This window comes from Typopeltis vanoorti, chromosome 8, assembly GCF_054136105.1.
Source record: "Typopeltis vanoorti isolate ZY-2024b chromosome 8, IOZ_Tvanoo_1.0, whole genome shotgun sequence".
Classification (NCBI taxonomy): domain Eukaryota; kingdom Metazoa; phylum Arthropoda; class Arachnida; order Uropygi; family Thelyphonidae; genus Typopeltis; species Typopeltis vanoorti.
Genome location: NC_143556.1, coordinates 78717800 through 78741989, shown reverse-complemented (window position 1 = coordinate 78741989; position 24190 = coordinate 78717800). Strand labels below are relative to the sequence as shown.

General features: G+C 36.2%; 1 protein-coding gene across 1 annotated transcript in view; it reads right to left on the bottom strand.

Annotated features, from left to right (window-relative positions):
• Positions 1 to 24190, bottom strand: part of LOC150104147 (protein Fe65 homolog) — a 554216-nt gene that overhangs the window by 75121 nt on the left and 454905 nt on the right. The window contains exon 15 of the mRNA XM_090396406.1: positions 12461 to 12531. Within this exon, the coding sequence (XP_090252532.1) occupies positions 12461 to 12531 (71 nt within the window). The remainder of the gene's footprint in view (positions 1 to 12460; positions 12532 to 24190) is intronic.

Here is a 24190-nt window from a genome sequence, read left to right as displayed (position 1 = left end):
CAAAAATGAAAGGGGAGAAACCATGCTCAATTTCTTCAAAGAAAACGACCTTGTCATCTCAAACACAATGTTTTATCATAGACCTAGTTTTAAATACACCTGGACCTCACCAGATAGAGAAATATGAAATTGTATAGATTATATCCTAATTAGAAGTAAATGGAAAACCTCAATAAAAAATGTAAGAACGTTCAAGAGCCTAGATCTGGATACAGACCATGAACTCCTCTCTGCAACAATGCAGATAAAATTCAAAGTGAACTATAAAAGAAATAGAACTGATAAACTCCACATGTAAAAGTTAAAAAATAACCATATAAGATTAGACTACAGTAGGAAAATTGAAGAAATAAATAGGACTCAAACAGATGAAACCGAAAACCTTTGGAAAACAGGAAAAGAAATATTAACTCGGCAAGTGAAATTTAGGAATTAAGAGACCCAATAATAAATGGATAACATCTGAAATATTAGAAAAATGTGAAGAAAAAAGAAAACTGAAAACAAAAATAAACAGACATACTTCAGAAGAAAAGAAGAAATACAAACAACTCAAAACTGAAATTGATAAACTCTGCAGACAGGCTAAAGAAAACTGGTTAAACAAAAAAGCAGAAAAATGCAATGAGGCATATAAATATCATAACTCAAAAATATTACATAACACATTTAAAGAAATTACAAAAAACTTTTCACCATTACTGCTAACAATGATCAACCATCAGGGTGAGGAAACAGGAAATCCAAATGTGATAAAGGCAATATGGATGGAACACTATCAAGAAACCTTTAAGAATGAAAGCAATAACTACCTAATAACAAAGTCCCACACTAACTCAAGTGTGGGGCTTTGTTATATTTTGTTTTACATGGCATCTTAATGATCCTTCCATCGGAAGTGGAGAATGCTCTAAAGCAAATGAAATCTGACAAAGCCAGGGATAGACCAAATTCCATCAGAACTCTGGAAAGAAGGAAAGCAAACAACTTTAAAATTCCTTACCACACTTTAAAACAAAATCATTAAATCAGGAGAAATACCAGAAGATTGGAGAACAGGAATTATCATACCAATTTACAAGAAAGGTGATAAGAAAAATTGTAAAAACTACAGACCAATCACATTACTCAGCCATGCTTACAAAATATTTACAAGAGTCTTATAGAACAGAATAAAGAGCACATATGAGATCATTCTTAGTGAAGAACAGGCAGGCTTCAGAAAGAATTGCTCCACATTGGATCAGATCTTCATAATAAAAAAAGACTAACAGAATTATACTGGGAACATAACAAAAATATCTATTACTGTTTTATAGATTTTAAACAGGTATTCGATTCAATAAACAGAGTAACCTTATTAAGAATATTAAAACAGAAACCAATCGATGAAGATACCCTAAATTTCTTAGAAAAATATTATAGTCTCACAGAAGCAATAATTAAATTCAAAAGTATAACAACAGATAAAATAAATGTCAGTAAAGGAGTAGCCCAAGGATGTCCCATCTCCCCATACCTTTTTTAACATCTACCTAGATGATATGGTTAACCAAACCTTGGAAGGAGAAAAAGGTGTCAACCTAAATGGTTATAACCTTGATAACATAAAATATGCAGATGATATTGTAATGATAGCAGACACAAAAGAAAAGATGGTGAACCTAATAACCAAACTAAACAATACAGCCAAAGAATACAGCATGGTCATAAATACAGACAAAACAAAAATATCGATAATTGGAAAAAACGAAGAAAAACTAAACTTCTCCTTGAATGGATCAACAATTGAACATGTAAAACAATCCAACTATTTAGGAACAGTAATAACAGAACATCTAGATACCATGACCACTATTAAACATAGAATATCGACTGCATGGTTATCATTTAATAAGCTAGGTAAAATCTGGAAAAATAATAAAATCTCCAAACCTCTAAAAATAAAATTATATAATGCAATTATAATACCCACTGGGCTATATGTTTCAGAAACTTGGACACTCAAGAAGACAGAGATAAGAAAACCGGAGGCTTTCGAGATGAAATGTCTCAGAAAAATAAATAAAACAAAATGGACAGAAAAAAACAAACAAATGAAACTGTAAGAAAAAGACCTAAAATATACAGACTCATTAATCGAAAAGATCAAAAGAAGACTTCAGTAGCACGGACATGTCTAGAGAATGCCATCAAAAAGACTACCCAACCTTGTTCTGTATGCAAGAATAAAAGAAAAAAGAAAAAAAGGAAGACCAAGAACTAAATGGATAACGACAATAAAGGTCAACTCTGGATTACAAACATATAGACAGCTCACCAGCCAAGAAAGAAACCGAGACTCCTGGAGGTTGTTGTGGAAACATGGAAGACTTAACCCATCCCCTACAGAAGAGGACAGTAAGTAAGCAAGTAAGGTGGTTTAAAAGTGGCATTGAAATTATAATGGTGTAGGATTCTATTGATTTTTTCTGATAACCTTTTAATGTATGGGATGGCTATGGTTTTATTGTAATCTATATTATTCTTTTTTGATGAAGTTTTATGAAAAACTTTAAGAACAAAAATACTATGAAGTTCTCCATAAAACTTCATCAAAAAATAATATATTGTAGATCACAGTAAAACTATAGTCATCCCATACATTAAAGGGTTATCAGAAAAATCAATAGACTCCTACACCATTATAATCTCAATGCCACTTTTAAACCATCTATAAAATTAAAAAACATATTGAACTCCTCTAAGGATTCTCTCCTCCCATTGGCAGGTCCTGGAGTTTATTGCATCTACTGCACCTGTAACTTACCTTATATTGAAGAAAGTGGACATACAATCCCTATAAGTAAAAAAGAACACAAAGTTAAATATAATAATTTTGGTGAAGCAGGCCTCTCAGATCATGCTCTCAACACCCTACACCAAATTAATTGGAAAAATACCTGCTCTTTACATCATAAAAGCATAAAAATTCCAAGAATTTGGATGGCACATATTCAGCCTACTTAGTATACAGCATACTTGAGGCTTTAAGCAATTTTCAGCTTTTATTGGAAACTATTCCATACCAATTGGTTGAAATGTATATGTATAAGCACAGTTTTTATTTATTTATTTATATCATCATCAAATTCCTGCCATGTACCCTCAAGGGGTGTACAGGATATGATAGTACTACATGAAAAAAATTACATCATTACTAACTTCCTATCTACAATTTTCCTCCAAATCAGTCTGTTACTTGTCAAGACTCCAACATTATCAGATCTTATATTTCTATCGTCTAAGGCACTTTATACTGTATCAATCCACCTATATCTTGGTCTTCCTCTGGGTTGTTTTGCTGCCAACCTGGCAGAGAACACTTGTTTTGCTAATCTTTCTTCACCCATTCTGTTTAAGTGACCATACCACCTGAGATTAGCTCTGCTAACGCATTCCTGGATGCTGACAATGTCAAGTTCTTTCCTAATATCCTCGTTTTTAATATGATATTGCCATTGATGCCATCTGTTCATGCCTATAATCTTTCTCAGGACTCTCATATCTGTGGTCTCTAGTCTTTGGTCAAGTGTTTTACTTCTGACCCAGCTCTCAGATCTATAAGTTAAAACTGGTTTGAACATTGTCTTGTATACAGCTAATTTAGTGTTCCGACTAATTTCTCTCTTATTCCATATGAATTTATTCAATTGACTTCCCACCATACCAGCTTTGCTAATTCTGTTGTCTATTTCTATATTTAATTTACCATCTTCAGTAAAAATCGTGCCTAAGTAGCTGAAATGTTTTACTTGTTCCACAGGTTCTCCATTCACAACACAGTTGACATTTTCAATGATTCTCTCTATTTTCATTGTCTTTGTCTTTTTAATGCTGACCTTCATACCATATCTATTACAACAACTATTCAATTTAGTCAGAGAATCTTGCAGACTTGTAGCGGATTTATTTAGAAGTATAACATCATCCGCATAAAGCAAAGAGCTGACATTAACATCTCTAATTTTGATATCATGTTTAATACCACTTTCCTTCATAATGTGATTCATATAGATAATAAATAACAGAAGGGATAATGTACATCCTTGTCTCACACTAGATTTAACATTAAACCATCTTCCTGTACTTCCTTCAATTTTAACTGCTGTTAAAATTGAAGGAAGTACAGGACTTATCTAATCTAACTTACAAAACAAACAATATAGGTTAAACTATCCTATCGCTATGCCCATATATACATTTGAGCTTTAAGACACTCCCATATGAAATACCATGCGCATACATAAATCTCTAACATGAATGTTTATCAAATAATATAAACTAGTTTACTCTTATTCTATTCTGATTATACTAAAGTCCTAGTATATCTTTGACTGTCCAGTAATTAACAATGATTGCAACTATATGCGATTTCAATTGATACAAGATTTTACAGTACCTTTCTAGGACGAACCCTGGTTTTCACGATCTATACCTTTTGTGCTTGAATAAAGGACACACACAGGATCTTCTATTTTATCACTACGGAACTCCTAATGTGGGCACGGACTTCTGAATGGATTTTCTTTCCCTCAATATGAGTACTGGATTATGAGATACATAGACAATTTCTTCCTTCTTGTAACTATACGGCATTCCTCGTCTCTTGCAACAGGAATACGGGATCGAATTCCCGCACACTTTGTTTCCTTGTTGCGTCGGACGGAGATAACTCCTGCGCCGTCACTCAGGGAAACCTGTGTTACCTATACGAAAATTTCGTGAAGAAACTCTGAAGAAAAAAAACCTTGTGGGAGGGGGGGGGGGTGTTCCTAACCCTTTTATCTTCATGGCGCCTATCGGCACCTTCTTCAATTTCTTTTCTTCCCTCCCTGGAGTTGATCTCATTCATCAATTAAAGTCGTGCTTTTTCTGCCCAAAACATGCTACGGTCCCTTGCACGCGACGATGTCTAACTTAAGGAATTGACCTTGAGCGATCGTCATTTGTTTTAAGCTAGCCACTATACTAAATTAATCCACTTTTTAGAATTTACTTCAATATTTTAATCTCCTCTTTTCAAGTGTTAAACTAGCCTCTAACATACAAATTCTTATCTCTAATCTTCTTTGTCTTACTTAACTTATTTTTTCCATATCCTTTTTTTTTTTTGTAATAAGATTCTCTTTTTTATTATTTAGTTAAACAAACAATTTCTGCTATAATTAATTTTTGTGGATGCAAGCATATTTTCTGTCTTTAAATATCTTGTATTAGCTACTTACAGAGGATTTTATATTTTTATTTTCTTGTTACACCATGATAACTGAAATTTTTACATTCTTGGTTATCAGGGTGTAACAAAAATCTAATAGATTCGTCTAACGGCATAATGTCTTTTTCTTGTCACGCAAAATTTCTTCATAGCAAGCCAGTGATTTTTTTATTCCTTGGCTACAATTCGTTCCTTGTTAGAATCTATGTCCTCCAAAATCTGTAAACCTTTCTTAATTAAGCTGAGACCTTCTGTTAATCTTGCAAATGTCAGGTGCTTTTCTGGTAAAACTGGATCTGAGGTTTCGGTCTCTTTAGTAGCGAAGAGTCTCCGATATCGGAGACACCCTTCAGTAGCGAAGGGTGTTTAACAGACAGTTGCTCATTTTGCCTTGCAGCTTCATTCAGACTTGCAAACGAACGCGTGTGTAGTACACTTTGAATGTTTTTCTTTTCTTGCTAGCTGTAGAAGAATTGGACTTGCTTCTTTTGGGCGACATTATTATTTTTTATGCGATAAAATTTTTATCAAGAACATAACATGAAACAATTGCAAAGTTTGTAGACTATAAAAATCATGTATGAATGGAGACCGTGCGAAAACACGTCAGTGCTTGTTCACAGCATGTGCGACACTGGCAAATGTGGCTGGTGGCGGAAAGATATGACTGGTGGTGACGGGTGACGTGAATACGTACATATAGAAAACAGCGTAACTCCGGATTCGCATAAGTCGGGGTATGACTGTGTATATATATATATAAACACGTTGCTCTCCAGCCCAATTTAATTTTGTAACCTAATAGATAATAATAATAATAGCACTCTAGCTTTTGATGTATTCAAGTTTTTTTTTTCCACCAGAGGTCAGGCCAATAATTGTTGTAACACTTGGTCAGTAACTTTAGCAAACCATGTAGATTGTAGTGCAGCTTGTTTCTCTGTATATATATATATATATATATATATGTGTGTGTGTGTGTGTGTGTGTGTGTGTGTGTGTGTGTGTGCATGCTCCAGATGATGACCTTGATATGAAAGTCAAAACATCGAGCGTTCATTTTGGTTTGTATTAAACTAAAGTTTAGCTCTAACACAGTAGTTGTTTCCAGAGGCAGCTCATGCATAGGCACTGCGGAACTTCAGCACCCTCGATTTTTCTCGATATATAAATATATTTATTAATTTATTTATAATTGCTTGTAATATTTAATTTTATCATCAACAATCCTATACAATTCTCTTATTTTGCATAAAAAATAATAAAAATCCATTTTGTAGCACTTAGGAGGGTGAAGGACACTAGCAGCACTGTGTTTACCACAGCATCATATTGCTATGCGCAAGCATATGCACGTCATAGTGAGATGTGAGCTATTAGCATAATGCAGCACTGTCCATTACACAGTTCCAACTGTTGCTTATATGCAGTTTGCACCAGTAGTAGAGTGTTTGTAGTGCTTATCATGTTTACTCTGTCTCTTGAAATATTTGGACATTACAATTAAAGGATTTAATTGTAATGTCCAAGAACTGTAAATCCATTCCTTTAATTACAAATAAAGGAATGGATTTTATTTTTAAGTAATTTTGAATTATACTAAACTGTATAATTTTATATATAATAAACAATATTTTTTAATGAAACAAAACAAGATTTTGCTTCATTAGCAAGAGTTACACTATAATTTTATTGATAATAAACAATTTTTCATGTTTAATTTTTTTAAAAAAAATTTACCATAATTTTGATATTTTATCCAAACATGTATAAACTGTACTTACAGTGTGTATGTATATTTCGAAAGTTGCAGCACCCAACGATTTCAAGCCACAAGCCACTGGTTGTGTCCATAATTTCCATAATGTATTAAAATTAGTTTGAACACTGTCTAATATGCAGCTAGTTCAGTATTTTTACTAATTTCTTAATTATTCCATATAAATTTGTTCAGTTGACTTCCTACTATACTAGCATTACTAATTCTACTTGTCTATTTCTGAATTTAATTTCACATCTTCACTAAAAACTGTGCCTAAATTGTTGAAATGTTTTCCTTGTTCTATAGGTTCCCAAGTACAAGTGAGACAGCACAAGCTATTTGCCAGCAACTTTCGACATGCTTTCTTCTTTTCTTCACTGTCTTTTAAACTTTCCGAGTCCACCGTTGCATTCTGATTTTTCTATGCTTGCAGACAACCTCAACACATACCTATCTAGCTGAATCAATCAATGCTCTCTTCAGGGTTTCCCACTGAATCTCCAAGGTTTGTTTCTTGTTTTCAAATTCTTTCACATTTTTTATTGAATAATATTTGTGTATTTGAATCTACAGTTCACCTCTAAAAGCTGCTCAACTTTGATTTGTTTTAAAACTTTCTTATACACTTTTCTTTTCCATATAATATTCAATTTTATCCTTTTTAAGAAAACTTCTGATTTCAAATCCTCTCTATACTCTTGTGTCCTTAACTAGCTCATGCTGGTAAAGATATCACTAAATCAGACTTATTTAATTTCTTGCATCTTCTCCCCATGTGAATTTGAGCCCATCTTTATGTTGGAACATTGTGTTAGTTATAACCAGTCCATGTTCTGAATGGAAATCCAGCAGGTACTTACTATTAGGTCGATTTGGAGTTTCATCCAGTACCTGACTTTTCACCCTTCTCCCTGGTTCCCTGAGAAAAAAAGAAGTGACAATGTTTAAATGTTCAACTTCCTAGTGGACATGACACTCCACCTTGTTTTACCATTACTGTCTTTTGGTTTAAGCCAATACAAAATACTATTTCACTAGCTAAATTCAAAGCTGCAGTCTATTCTTGTTTACTCAGTACACTTAGGTATCTACTAATGAGGTGCACCACAAGAAGGTAGGCATTGTCAGAAGCCCTGGCTGATTCCCACATTCTAGTGGTGTACTCCATTAATAGATATCTACCTGTATGCTGACTATAGCAAAGCTTTTGACTCTGTAGATCATGTGAAACTGTGGAATGTGTTAAGAACAATGGGAGTCCCAGAGCATTTCATTATCCTTCTGAAGAATCTTTATTATGAACAAGAAGCCACTGTCTGAACAGATCTTGGAGAAACTGAGTATTTCACAAAAGGTAAAGGAGTGCAACAAGGATGTATTTTATCTCCATACCTGTTTAACTTGTACAGCGAATACATTTTAAGAATGGCAGGGCTGGAGGAGTCTTCAGCTGGAATTAAAATTGGTGGAAAAAATATTAATAATTTGAGGTATGCAGATGATACCACCTTGCTAGCAGAATGCAAAGAAGATTTGAAGGAACTTATTATGAAAGTTAAAGAAGAAAGTGCTAAATATGGTCTTAAACTTAACCTCAAAAAGACAAAAGTTATGGCAACATGTGAAATTAATGATTTTGAAGTAGATGGGGAAAAAATGGAAGCAGTTAACAATTTTGTGTTCCAAGGATCCCGAATTGATAAAGATGGTAATTGTACCGAAGAAGTTAGAAAAAGATTATTACTCGGGAAAAAAAGCAATGACCAATTTAAGCAAGATCTTTATCTTTAAAGATCTTGCTTAAAGATCTTTAAAGATCCTCACAACAAAAATCAGAATCGTGAAAGCAATGGTATTTCCTGTGGTGCTGCATGAATGTGAAAGTTGGACCCTGAGAAAAAGTGAAAGAAGAAAGGTAGATGTATTTGAATTATGGGTATAAGAATACCATGGAGAAGATGATGCTTGCTAAAGTTGATGGAAGCATGAGAAGAGGAAGACCAAGAATTAGATGGGTGGATGGAGTTAAAGAAGCAACTGGAGTGCACTTGGAGGTTCTGAGAGACATGGTCAGGGAAAGATCGGAATGGAGAGTGTATGTTCGTGAAGTCACCAGGAGTCGGAAACGACTCGATGGATCATAACACACATATGCTGAGTAAACAAGAATGGACTGCAATTTGGTACAACCTTGAATATATATCTATATATCAAATTACCCCATTACTATAGAGTAATTTGATCCCCCTTAACTATCCATACGATGTACATTATTTAACTAGTATTTTTTTTTTTTTTTTTTTTTGTATGAAGCAATTACTGCACCTTGTAATATTAATCGTCAGAATGTTCTTTATAATGCTGGGATACATTTTCTTAGCAAGAAATGATTCCATTCTTCTTCTTCTGTAGCTTGTCCTGCTCAAGTAGGGTCACTGTTCTCAGTGAGTCTCCTCCACATCCTCCTGTCTTGAGCTATAACCACTATCCAAGTTCTTCATCCTCAAGTCCTCCTCCACCAGTTCCTTCCATCTCTTCTTTGGCCACCTGCGCTTCCTCCTCACCTGCACATCCATCTGCATGACTTTTTTTCCCACATACTCATCCTCCCTCCTCATCACATAACCAAACCATCTCAACCTCTCCTGTATCTTCACTCCTCAGTTCGTATCTTTTGCTGTTCCCCTTACATAGTCATTTCTCAGATGATCCTTTCTGGTGACACCGCACATCCACCTAAGCATTCTCATCTCTGCTACCTCCATCCTGCTGATGTTATTTTTCCTCAGAGCCACTGTTTCCATAGCATATGTCATAGCTGGTCTCACTACTGTCCTGTAGATTTTGCCTTTTAGATTGATCAGCACCCTCTTATCACATAGTACTCCAGCCACCTCTCTCCAGTTCCTCCATTCCGCTTGTATCCTGCATCAAACTTCCTTCTCAGCCTCTCCATCCTCTTTCACTTTGAACCTAAGTATCTAAAGTCCCTAACCTTCCTCATGACATTTCCTTTCAGCTCTAGATCTGTCTTCTAGCTGCCATCCACTTTGCAACATATATATACTCTGTCTTACTTCTGCTCAGTCTTATAACTCTCTCTTCCAGTACTTTCCCTGTATCTTTCCAGTTTAGCTGCCACTTCTTCTCTTGAGAATCAAGAGAAGTGGCGATTCTGCACACATCATGATGTCATCCACATACAACATTGTCTAAGGGGCTAAAGATACCAAGAAATTTTATACTCGGTTTTAATACTTTTCCCAAGTAAGCAAAACAAAGTTTTGCACGTGAAATATAAAGACTTTCCCTCCACTCCTTGGGTATATTTTCCTGTTGGCAAACTTTTATGAACAGGTCCCACAACAAGTCAATTCCCTGTGCCTTCCATGTCTCCACTGGGATTCTGTCAGGGCTCACTTATGGATTCCTTCACTTCCACTCTCTACTGATGTTCTGCACCATCCCCCTCATAGGGCTGCCCATCTTCTCTATGAGTCCTTGCATTTTCCTCATTCAAAAACCCTTCAAAGTATATTCTCCATCTGTTTCTTACATCCACATCCTGCTTTAATACCCTTCCTCCAGAGTTTGATTTGCCTCACATATAAGATGTCCTTTGATGTCTTATTTCTACATTTTGCAATCAATAAATTTTTCTCTGTCCTCCTTTTGTTTGTAATCGATCATAAAGATCTTGGTATGCCATGGCCTTCACCTGTGTAACAACTCTCTTGGCTTCTTGCTTTCTCTCTCTGTCCTCTTCCACTCTTGACTTGTCCCTTCTGCCTTGCCTTCCTATTAGCCATCACTGCTTCTTGTACGTTATTATTCCACCACCAACCCTCCTGTTGCTCTCCAATCTTTCCAGATGTTTCACCAAGCACCTCGATTGCACAGCTCAGAATTGCTTTTGAATTATGTCTCCACCAATCTTGTACACTTTCTAGTCCATCCGAAATTCTCTCTAACACCATCTCCCTAAAATGGTTCCTCACACTCTCTTCTTTTAAGCTAAACCACCTAATTGTCCTCAACCAAAGTTTATCATCTTTGGCCATACTTTAAAGTCTGTGCACAGCAGCTGGTGTTGCTGCACCACTGTTGGGATTACCTTACAATTTGTTACCTCCTTAAGATGCTTTCTTCTAGTCAAAACGTAGTCAATCCGTGAACTGTTGTTACCACTTCTAAATGTTATCAAATGTTCTTCCCTCTTGCAGAAAAACGACTTCACAATTGCCAGATCAAACGCTACCACAAAGTCCACAATCCTCTCTCCTTCCTGGTTCATCATTCCCACTCCATGGCCACCATGCACCCTTCCACAGTCCCTATTTTGTCTTCCCATGTATCCGTTCAAGTCTCCTCTGACAATCACCATCTCGTTTTCTTCCAGTTCCCTCATTTCTGTATCTAGCGCGTTCCAGAACTCATCTTTTTCCTTTGCTGCAGCCAACTTGTGGGGGCATATACACATAAGATGACCACTTGCTCTTCTCCAAGACCCAACTTCATTTGCATGATCCTGTCATTCCTCCTACCCACTTCCAGTACTCCGTCCATTTGGCCACACACCACAATTCCGACACCATTTCTTCTCTCTTTATTTACTCCAGAGTAGAACAATTTATACCGATCTCCCAGCTCCTTTGCCTCCCCCCCCCCCCCTTCGACCTTGTCTCCTGCACACATAAAATATCCAACTTCCTCTTGCTCATCATGTCTGCCACCTTCCAGCCATGCTTACATTTAACATTCTCACTCGCAACATTCTCTCCACCCACTGGGCTCGCTTCTTTAACCGCATCCACCCACGATGTGGTAGCCCTCATCCACTTCTCGCAGCTGTAGGGTGATCTGGCTGTGCACTGCCTAAGGAAAATGCCCTAGCCCTTGTATCACTTTCTTTTCGACTCATTTGTTCATAGCTAGAGCTGGAAGTTAAGTGTTATGACTGGATGCCCTTCCTGATGTCAACCCATGCCATTTATCCAGGCTTAGGACCAGCACCTATTGGGGCTAGCTTGCACCCTTCGGTGGCTGCATAAGATGAAATGACAGAGCAAAGCAGGAAAGATTCACCCCTAGCCCTCGAATACTCTAATAGCATTGGGAGGAAGGAGCAAGAAGAGAAGTGTATATTACATGGAGTAAGGCATGGTCCAGCATCAGGTACCTCGGGTTTGCCACGCCCATGCTCACTAAAATGAGCCCTTGAGGCAAGAAATGATTCCATTCTAATGTTTATATCTGATATTTTAGCCAGTGAAATTGTATTCTGTATATATAACTCCTACCAGTTATCTGTGATCTTTAAGTGACTCCTTATATAAAGTATAAGAAAATATAATGTAAATTCTGTCATATATCATTCCACAAAATGCATAATATGCAAGTAAAACAGTTGCAAATAAAATAAAATAAATAGTAATACTCACTTAACATTATGCCCAATACCCAGAAAAGACAAATAACGAACTCTACACTCTGCCAATTGCTGACCATTTTCCTATAGTAATAATAATAAAATATAATTAATGCAATGAATTAAAGAACTGAGTTTTATAACAAATCATAATCTTTTTCTTTTAGCAAAGGACAAGCACATAGGTAACTTCACCATTAGACTCCTTGTACATATCGTATGGCACAAAAAAAAAAACACCCATTTATTCCATAACATAATAATTTTTTTTTTTTTTTTTTGGCCACACTGTAGAATGAGATGACTTCACATTAAATTGATTCAGTTGTACAATGCACTATTGGATGATATAACTACATATACAAGTTGCCTAATAATCAAGGATGCTTGAAATGTCATGCTATGGTAAGGGATAAAGACAAGAATATGATTTATTGTTAAGTATAATTTAAAAATAGATACAATAGATTACTTATCCTACTACCACATTCAACTACTGCTGTGAGAATGACATGATTAGAATGAGCTCTGTAAAAATAGAATAATAAGTAGATCAATCTTTGTTATTTGTGAATAGTAAGTGAATTTTTCTTTATAGTGGTTGTAAGTATATTGCAAAGAGTTTCTTAGGAAGTAAGAATGTTGTTTTGATTATTTGGAACATAGCACAATAGAAAAGCTAAATGACAATAAAAAGAAACCAAAATAACGGCAGCCAAACTGTTATTTTAGGAAATTTAGCATGCAGACCCAGATTGAAAAGTTAAATCAATGAATTAAAGCAAAAACTATAGATAAAGAAAATGTGGAGGATATATATACAAGGGGAGAGAGGAAGACTGGAAAGTTCTGATAAAAACCTAGAACAAAAATGATATTAAATCAACTAATATAACCACTAGAAAGAACATATGAGGATATAAGAATATAAGAACATAACTTACCTTCATAACTCTGCTACCCACTATGCTCTTTCTTGCAGTTATATCACTTGCTTTAATATAATTTTGTAATATCATTCAATTCTAGATGTTTATCAAAACTTTCTAGATCCCCCTCGCAAGGAGAAATATCTCCATGACGGGAAATGCAGCTAAAATCATATGTGGACTAAGAAATACAACTCCTTGAAAAATAGCAGAATTCGAATCCAACCTTGTTCCTTTAAAAATTAGGTGGCAAGAAAATCTTACTAAATTTGTAGAAAAAACAACCAACCTTGCACATCATAGAACAAGTGAACTTTTTAAAAACTGGAAACCAGCAAACAGAATAAAGAAAAAATCAACAATGCATGAAATCATACAAAATAAAATTCCCTTGGATTGTCCAAATAAAATAGCCGACTACCCAGCATTTCCTCCAAATCAAGACAGAAAAAATATAGTTATCAACTCTGAAATAAGGAAACATGAGAAAAAAAGCCTAGAAAACCCTGAAATCTTGAGATCATTAGCCTTTTCAAAGATAATGAAATATGGACCTGACTCAATAAAGATCTACACAGATAGCTCCAAAAATCCAAATGGCAATTCTGGGAGTGGTATACTCATCTATGGCTCTCATAATATAGAACTAAAAATAACTAACATTATTGGATGCAACTCATACCATGCAGAATTAATAGCCATTAACACAGCACTGCAATATTTGGACAAACAAAACCCGAAGGAGTTTATATTTTTCACAGATTCCTTAGCAGCCCTTCAAGCTATTAAGAACTGCTACACTAGCCATCAAGAAATACTTAGAGACATAGCAAAAAACAAACCACATAAGGATTCCGAAATAATCTTCCAATGGATCCCATCCCATGTGGGATTAAAGGAAAACAAAACTGCAGATGAAGTAACAAAAATGGCCGCAACATCAAGTGATAGCACAATTTTTTTTTAAAACCACCCAAAAAGAAAACATAAAAAGAACAATTCTTCAGGACATGACTCACCACTGGTACTCAACAGAAAATCCAGGAGCTACCATCAACTCTAAGTTTAATCGCAGTGCCACTACCATGATCTCTCACCTCAAGACCAATCAAGTTTAGCAATGGCATAAAAGTCTTCCCCACCTGCAAAATCTGTAACATCGAGGAAGCATCACCAATGCATTTGCTAAACTGTATGAATATTTCCAAATGTGAATTCTATAACAACCCAGAAAAGGTGCTGTATACAATACATGAACTTGACCTCTATGATCTGGTGTAATAATACCATGGGATTAAAAAAAAAAAAAAAGAGAGAAATATGATCAACAGGTTCATAAGCAATACAAAACACACAAGAAGAGTGATCAGTATGAAGAGGAAGGCAAAACCATATGAGATGAAATTAGATGAGCAGGCCAAAGGAAATCTCAAAGAATTCTTTTGCTATGTAGTGAGAATAACAAGATAATGAAAGCAGTAATGAAAGAAATAGCATACTTAAATAGTCTTTTAAGTGAATAGAAACTGTAAGTCTACCGCTAGGGTATGACAGGAGCAGATTGAGAAGGGCCATGATTGCAAATGAATCAATGTGGGAGCTAAGCAGGAAGAATGGTATGGAGTTTGTAAGTGGACAGAAAGACATAAATATATGTTAATGGCTTGCACTTGAATAGCATTTAATGACATTGGGAAGGAGTTGACAGGCAACATACAGCTATTTGCTGATGATACAAAGATAGGCAAGGTAATCAAGAATGTAGCTGATATGCAGTACTAGCAGAATGATTCGAATAGGCGGGAATTGTGGACATGAGAAAATTGAGATCAGTTCAATGTTCATAAATGTAAAGCCATGAACTTTGTTGTGATGAAATATCCAATGTCATATTATATTAGTAGGATTATGCTACAAGAAAATGAACCCCATGGAGTCAGAGACTCATTTAGGACATCCTTTTGTCACACACACACACACACACACACACACACACACACACACACACACACACACACACACACACACACACACACACACAGCTCATCATACTGCACCTTAAAAACACTCACATTTCTGCAGACACCACACTCTGAGGCAAGGCATTCCAATCCTTCACAACTCTGCATGCCAAAAACCTGTTTCTCACTCCCTAGTTCACACCCTCCTTATACAGCTTCCAGGTATAACCCCTTGTTCTCCCCGATCTTCTATAAAATCTCTTCAACATTGATCCTATAACAACCCCCTTACTAACATGTAGGTATCTATCATATCACCCATCTCCCTCCTATCCTCTAGACTCTGCAGATTGCATCTCAACCTTTCCTCATATTTGACATTCCAGAGATCAGAAACTACCTTAGTCAGTCACCTCTGGATCCTTTCCAACATCTCTTTGTCCTTGTGAAAAAAAAAAAAAAAAAGATGACCACACAGTAGTCCATGTGCAGCCTAATCAGAGCCTTATACAATGGAACAAGAATCGCCTTACTTCTACAAGTCAGTGTCCTCTGCATCATTCCCAGAATTTGTTGTGTTGTCCTCACAATTTTGGCCTATGTGTCCTCTAAATTTTAGATCCTTATCCACCATTATTCCAAGATCTCTTATTTCCTCCACCTCCAATAATATATCCCCATCAAGCATAAATTCTACATCCCATCTTTGTTTCCCTTAAAACCTTATATTTTGCAACACTGAATTGGCATCCCCACTCCCATGTCATTTCAATGAACCCATTTAAGTTTTCTTGAAGATCAGAACATCTGCTCTACTCTTCATAGTTCGTCCCAACTTTGCATCATCTGAAACAACTGAATATCTTCATCCAAATTGTTGCCAATATCACTGACATACAGATTAAACAGCAATGGCCTAAAACAGTCCCCTCAGGCACTCCACTAGTTATTTCCTCTTCTGGGATTCTCCCCCCCCCCCCCATATACAACTTGCTGATACTTATCAGAGAGCCAATCTCCAATCCGATGCACTAATCTACACCCTCTGGTCAAAAAGAAACCGAACTTTTCGAAAATAGAAGAAACTAGTGGTGCCACCTGTTGTATCTTTTTGTTGCGGAAAGCGACAACCTTCATTAGTGTTGTGTGAACTGTTTATAACATTGTTTCATTAGAAGACGAGTTATAGTGCCAAGAGTGCCAGTGTGTTTTGACGAACGGTCGGAAAATGAGTTTCAAATAGAGAGAGCTGTGATTGACTTTTGTGTTAAACTTGGTAAAAGTTTCACCGAAACGCATCAACTGCTTCAAAAAGCATACAGTGATGAATGCTTAATCCGTACTCAAGTTTACGAGTGGTTTAAGCAATTTCAAAGTGGTCATGAGATGCTTGAGGACGATGAAAAGCAGGGCCATCCAAAAACTGAACTGAACGAAGTTAACATCCATTATAATTGGCCTGTGTTTTATTTTCTATCAAAAGTTCTGTTTCTTTTTGGACAGAGGGTGTAATATCCAACCCCTGCTCTAGTTTGACTACCAACTTATCATGCGGTATTCTATCAAAAGCCTTTGCAAAGTTCGTGATTTCATCAAAGAAACACGAAATCATCCAGGAGATTGATTCAAGATGAGCTAGGGATTCCAAAATCAATTGTGCACAACAATTTGACCGAGAGTTTGGGCCTTCGTAAACTGAATTCCCGATTTGTTCCCTACAAGTTGACTGATGACCAAAAAATGTATCGAATTAAACTTTGCAAGGACTCAAACTTCTTTGAAACGATTGTTACTGGAAACAAAACGATGTTTTCAGTATGAGCCCAAAACAAAGCACCAGAGAACTGAGTGGAGCCCACCAGAAGAGGAGCATCTGAAAAAAAGTTGCTTGGAGAAGTCAAAAGTAAAGACAATGCTGATTTGTTTCTATGATTCCAAGGGCATTATTCACAAAGAATTCATTCCGCTTGGCCAAATGGTCAACGGTGAGTTTTATCTCGAAGTTTTGAAGCGATTGATAGCGCGAATTCATCGCGTACGGCATGAATATCGTGATGCAGGCAGCTGGTCACTTTTGCATGATAACGAACCATCTCATTGTTCTAAAATTGTGAGACAGTTTTTGAGCAAAAACCAAGTTTGTATGTTGGATCACTCACATATTCACCTGATTTAGTACCCTGTGACTTTCTTCTCTTCCCCCTGACTTCATTTGCCGATGAAAGGAAAGTGATACGACACCATTGAAAACATTCAAGCGGCAGTAACCATGACCCTCAACAGTATTCCAAAAACTGATATAAAAAACTCATTTAACGAATTAACTGACCATGCCAAACACTGTATCGAAGTGAGGGAGAGTATATTGATTGAAATAAATGATTTAAATAATTATAATTGGCCTGTGTTTTATTTTCTATCAAAAGTTCTGTTTCTTTTTGGACAGAGGGTGTAATATCCAACCTCATCTGCTCTAGTTTGACTACCAACTTATCATGCGGTATTATATCAAAAGCCTTTGCAAAATTTAAGTATACTACTGTGTATCCCTCTCCTCTGTCCAATGAAGTCATCATCATATTGTAATTACTAAAGCATGCCCTTCCTTTAGCAAATCCATGTGGTCCATCAAAGGTAATACTATTGTTGTCAACTCAATTCCGAATCATGGTTCAGACCAGACTCTCCAATCACAACATCTGACACATATCTAGACCTATAATTTGATGCTTTAGTTATCTTGCCCTCCTTCCACTCCTTTGCAGCTCAACCCAGTGCAAGACTCATATTAAAGAAATATATCAAGGCAGATGCCAACTGGCGCATTCCTTCAAAATACGTGGTGATATATTATCAAGTTCCACAGTCTTATTAACATCAAGTTTCCTTAATTCCCCATATACCTCTTGTTCACTTACACTCAGTCTCTCCTCCTCCTCATCAACTGCTCTTAAATTCTCCATAATGTCACATTCACCAGAATGAAAGATCTTTATGAACTGCTGATTAAGAATCTCCACTATATCTTTCACAGCAGTTATCCTCATACCATTTTCTCCAATCAATGTCGTCCTTCATAATCATCTTTTTTTTCCCTGGCTGCATATCAAAAGAACTTCCTACGATTCTTTTTGGCTTCATTAGCCAATTGCTGCTCATATTTGTTACCCTTACTAACCAAGCCACCCACCTTGCCTGTTCTTTGTAATCTTCATGGAATTGATTATTACCACTTCTCTAATGCAGCCACCATAATGCCTTTTTCCTGTATCCCGCCCTCTGACCCCTTGGAATATATTTAGACATTGCTTCTACTAGAAAGTTTTTGAATATCATCCAAGCTGTACTGATCTCCTTTCATGATAACTCCTCATTCCATGCTACACCTGCAAGCTGTCTCCTGAGCTCCTCATAATCACCAGCCTTGTAGTTCCACACATACCCTTTATTCGCACTGCTGACAACCACCCAGGTAATCACTTGATGGTCACTCTCACCAACTGGAGGGTGATTTGACACCTCATTTATAAGACATATTTCGGTGATTACACCACATTTTTTATCATTCAGTTATACAATATACTGAAATAATAGTTCCCAACAAGTTTCGTAAATCGTAGGATTTACATCTTCAGGGGTAAATAGCATAACTTAAAGTTTAAACAAGAGAAATTAATAAATACAAATCATAACTGTCTGGCTATTCATAAACTCAAATAACAGAATGCAGATATAAAACGTTATTGATGTTGAACAATACTGGACGCTGTCACGTGTTCTTGTTCTCGTTCATACAATCCGAGCTCAGCTTGAGGTAGATTTTTTATTAGAGCTGACCACACTTGATGGAGAATTAAACCTTGATTTTTATTGCATTGGGTTGGGTTTTTCAGCATATTAGCAGCTTCTTTAAATTTTCTTATGTAGCAGTTGTTTTCTATGTATGACATAGAAAACAGGTCGATTTTTGCCAGAGTACATCGTGTCAAGTGGAAGTGGTATGGAAAGCAAGATCCGTTTTTTGTTCTCTTTTGTATTGTACGTCTTTCTGGTGTTCAGACATGCGTATTTAAAAACCATCTGCAGATCGTCTGTCCTACGTAGCAAATCCTGCAAGAGCAATGGATTTTGTAGACTCCTGGTTTTTTAAGAGGATGATGAGGTGGTTTTGGTGGATGTAGGAATCTTGAGATTTTTTCCATAGGAAGGCTACTTTTACGTTGTGTTTGTTCATTAATATGGCTAGCTTGTCTGTAACATTTTTGATATAAGGAAGCGAGATTGCGTTTTTGTAATCCTGTTTTATTGTGTTATTAGTTGGAGGCATTTTCAAGAAGATTTCTCTTCGAGACAGAGCATACAATAACACAAGAAAGATGTAATGAAGAACTAAAATACTTAACACATATCCTCCAACAGAATGGGTATAAAATAAAAACCATCAAGAGAATCCTTAAAATGTCTCCAACAATACAATAAAACAGGATTACAAAAACGCAATTTCGCTTCCTTATATCAAAAATGTTAGAGACAAGCAAATTAATGAACAAACACAACGAAAAAGTAGCCTTCCTTCCTATGGAAAAAATCTCAAGATTCCTACATCCACCAAAACCACCTCATCATTCTCTTAAAAAACCAGGCATCTACAAAATCCATTGCTCTTGTGGGATTTGCTACGTAAGACAGACAGGAAGATCTGGAGAAATACGCATGGCTGAACACCAAAAAGACGTACAATACAAAAGAAAACAAAAAGAGGGTCTTGCTTTCCATACCACTTCCACTGGACACGATGTACTCTGGCAAAAAACAACCATGTCATACATAGAAAATTTAAAGAAGCTGCTAATATGCTGAAAAACCCAACCCAATGCAATAAAAATCAAGGTTTAATTCTCCATCAAGTGTGGTCAGCTCTAATAAAAAATCTACCTCAAGCTGAGCTCGGATTGTATGAACGAGAACAAGAACACGTGACAGCGTCCAGTATTGTTCAACATCAATAATGTTTTATATCTGCATTCTGTTACTTGAATTTATGAATAGCCAGAAGGTTATGATTTGTATTTATTAATTTCTCTTGTTTAAACTTTATGTTATACTTTCATATTTATAAATTTAGGGACACAAAAGCACACGTGTTGAACAGATTATTTTATTAATTACTAATAAAATAAAACTTGACGTTTCGACCCCTGTATCGAGGTCATCATCGGAAGGATACAAGTGTATAAGGATCCAAGGTACATGCTCATGCCCTGTATACCGGTAAACTAAATCTACATAGTTAATTAATCCTTTTCCCTAGCCTGACCTCTAGTGATAAAAAAAAAAAAATAAAAAAATAAATATAACTACAATAAACTGCTGAAGTCCTCATGTATTAATATTCTTCTGGATTTGTACAGTTCTGATTGTTATAATATGATTTCTTTCAGTTGCTGTTGAATGTTACAAACACTTCACCAGGTTGTCATCTTGTAGTGGGATTTTTCTATGGCTAGTTTAGGTTGTTATACAGGTTGTAGATGGGTCCTCCACATTCTTGAAATGGTTAGGCCATCATTTTTGTTGAGATTTGGGTTGTGTTTGAGCATTTCACATGACTCTTTAAATTTTCTCTCAAACCAGGTTTTGGTGCGGTGTAGGGACTTGGTATTTTTCCAATCAATTCTGTAGTATGTTTGGAGTGCGTGGTCAGAAAGGCTGGTTTTTCCAAAATGGAGGTATTTAATGTGTCGTTTGTGTTCATCTTGTCTGATTGGGATAGTTCGCCCTGTTTCCCCTATGTATCGTATGTTACATGTGCATTGTATTTTGTATACCCATGGGTGGGCTAGGTGTGGAAGAGGATCTTTAAAGAACTGAGTAGGTATCTTAACTTATTTAGGGGTTTAAAGGTGGTTTTAATGTTGTATTTGCGTAGTGTTCTGTCTATTTTTTCAGAAATGCCTCTAACATAAGGAATGGCAATAGCATTCCTGAAATCTTTTTTGTTTTTATTGGTATCTTTATGGAGGATCTTGTGAATAGTTTTTTTACTGTATCCATTTTTTATAAATGTTTGGTTGATGATCTTGTATTCCTGGTTTAGAGCCTGTTCATTAGAACAAATAGTTAGAGCTCTGTGTTTAAGGGTGTTTATGACACCTAGTTTTTGTGTTGGGTGGTGGTAAGAATTTTTGTGTATGTATTGGCCTGTGTGTGTAGGTTTGCGGTAAACTGAGAAGGAGAGACAGTAGGAAAGGAAGAGAGTTGTATTTTTTCCATTTCAATGGTGAATTGGATACGTTTGTGTTGTTTGTTTAGGTGGCTAAGGAATGTATTTAGAGCTTCGCGGCCGTGGGGCCAAATGGCGAAAATATCGTCAACGTATCTGAGCCAAATTTTGGGCTTCAAACATGCTGTCTCTAGAGCACGTTGCTCAAAGTCTTCCATATAACCCACTGAAGAGACCTCAATAAAGGTTGAAACTAGTCTGGGTTGTGGCCCTTCCCTTAATGCATAACATTAGACATATCCGCAAGGAGATGTGTTTTGCATTATGGGAGATACTGAGATAGGAGTGTTGGTAGCTTGCTCCACCTTTGTAAGGAGTGCCCTGGTGCTGTACCACCTTATTCCAGTCCTGAAGATACTTTCAGGTGCAAACTTTGTTTGCTCACACTTGGATAAAGGATTAAACTAAATTTATTATACAAGATTTATTAGTCAGCTTTGACATAACTTCCCTTTTCACCAATGTCCCAATCAATGACACTATCTTACTCCTACAGAATATATTTCCACACAACATCACGGCCCTCTTTGCACACGTACTCTGCTCCGAATATTTCATGTGGCAAAACTATTTTTACCTTCAAAAAGAAGGTACAGCCATGGGCTCACCGCTTTCCCCCTCAATAGCTAACTTTTATATGGAAGACTTTGAGCAACATGCTCTAGAGACAGCATGTCTAAAGCCCAAAATTTGGCTTAGATACGTTGACGATATTTTCGCCATTTGGTCCCACAGCCTCGAAGTTCTAAATACATTCCTTAGCCACCTAAACAAACAACACAAATGTATCCAATTCACAATTAAAATGGAAAAAAACAACTCTCTTCCTTTCCTAGACACACACTTGTCACATGTCTTCCTTCTGGCTGTCTCTCCTTCTCAGTTTACCGCAAACCTACACACACACAGGCCAATACATACACAAAAATTCTTACCACCACCCAACACAAAAACTAGGTATCATAAACACCCTTAAACACAGAGCTCTAACTATTTGTTCTAATGAACAGGCTCTAAACCAGGAATACAAGATCATCAACCAAACATTTATAAAAAATGGATACAGTAAAAAAACTATTCACAAGATCCTCCATAAAGATACCAGTAAAAACAAAAAAGATTTCAGGAATGCTATTGACATTCCTTATGTTAGAGGCATTTCTGAAAAAATAGACAGAACACTACACAAATACAACATTAAAACCACCTTTAAACCCTCAAATAAGTTAAGACACCTACTCAGTTCTTCTAAAGATCCTCTTCCACACCTAGCCCACCCATGGGTATACAAAATACAATGCACATGTAACATACCATACATAGGGGAAACAGGGCGAACTATCCCAATCAGACAAGACGAACACAAACGACACATTAAATACCTCCATTTTGGAAAAACCGGCCTTTCTGACCACACACTCCAAACATACCACAGAAATGATTGGAAAAATACCAAGTTCCTACACCGCACCAAAACCTGGTTTGAGAGGAAATTTAAAGAGTCATGTGAAAGGTTCAAACACAACCCAAATCTCAACAAAAATGATGGCCTAACCATTTCAAGAATGTGAAGGACCTATCTACAACCTGTATAACAACCTAAACTAGCCGTAGAAAAATCCCACTACAAGACGACAACCTGGTGAAGTGTTTGTAACATTCAACAGCAACTGAAAGAAATCATATTATAACAATCAGAACTGTACAAATCCAGAAGAATATTAATACATGAGGACTTTAGCAGTTTATTGTAGTTGTATTTATTTATTTATTTTTTTTATCACTAGAGGTCATTCTAGGGAAAAGGATTAATTAACTAAGTAGATTTAGTTTACCGGTATATAGGGTATGAGCATGTAGCTTGGTTCCTTATACACTTGTATCCTTCCAATGATGACCTCAATACAGGGGTCGAAACATCAAGTTTATTTTATTAGTAATTAATAAAATAATCTGTTCAACACATGTGTTTTTGTGTCCCTAAATTTATAAATATGAATGCTGATCACCATGTAACTTTAAGTTATACTATTTACCCCCTGAAGATGTAAATCCTACGATTTACAAAACTTGTCGGGAACTATTATTTCAATATATTGTATAACTGAATAATAAAAAATGTGGTGTAATCACCAAAATATGTCTTTTGAACCAATTAGCCACAGAAGCTACTCCTGCAACCTCATTTATAATCACATCTTCTGATGAAATGATCAAATCTAACACCCCCAATCCTCGTGTGCCCACTGTTACATACTGCCAGAGGTAGTTGTCCTTCAAAAACTCAAACTTATTTTCTTTACTTCCAGTTGCTATCTCATCATCCAAGTCTATATTGTTATAATTAAAATTGCCCATAATGATCACCCTTTTCTTATTTGCTTAGATAATTTGATTATACATTTCATGGTCACTACCATCCGCATTACCAGGTGTATAGCAACATCCGACTAAGTATTTCATTCTATTTTACTCTATTTCACACCAAACTGCCTAAAACCACTGGTACTATTTCCCTCTTGCATCTCTGCCTTGTATGGACATAACTCTTTCTCAATCATCAATAACAC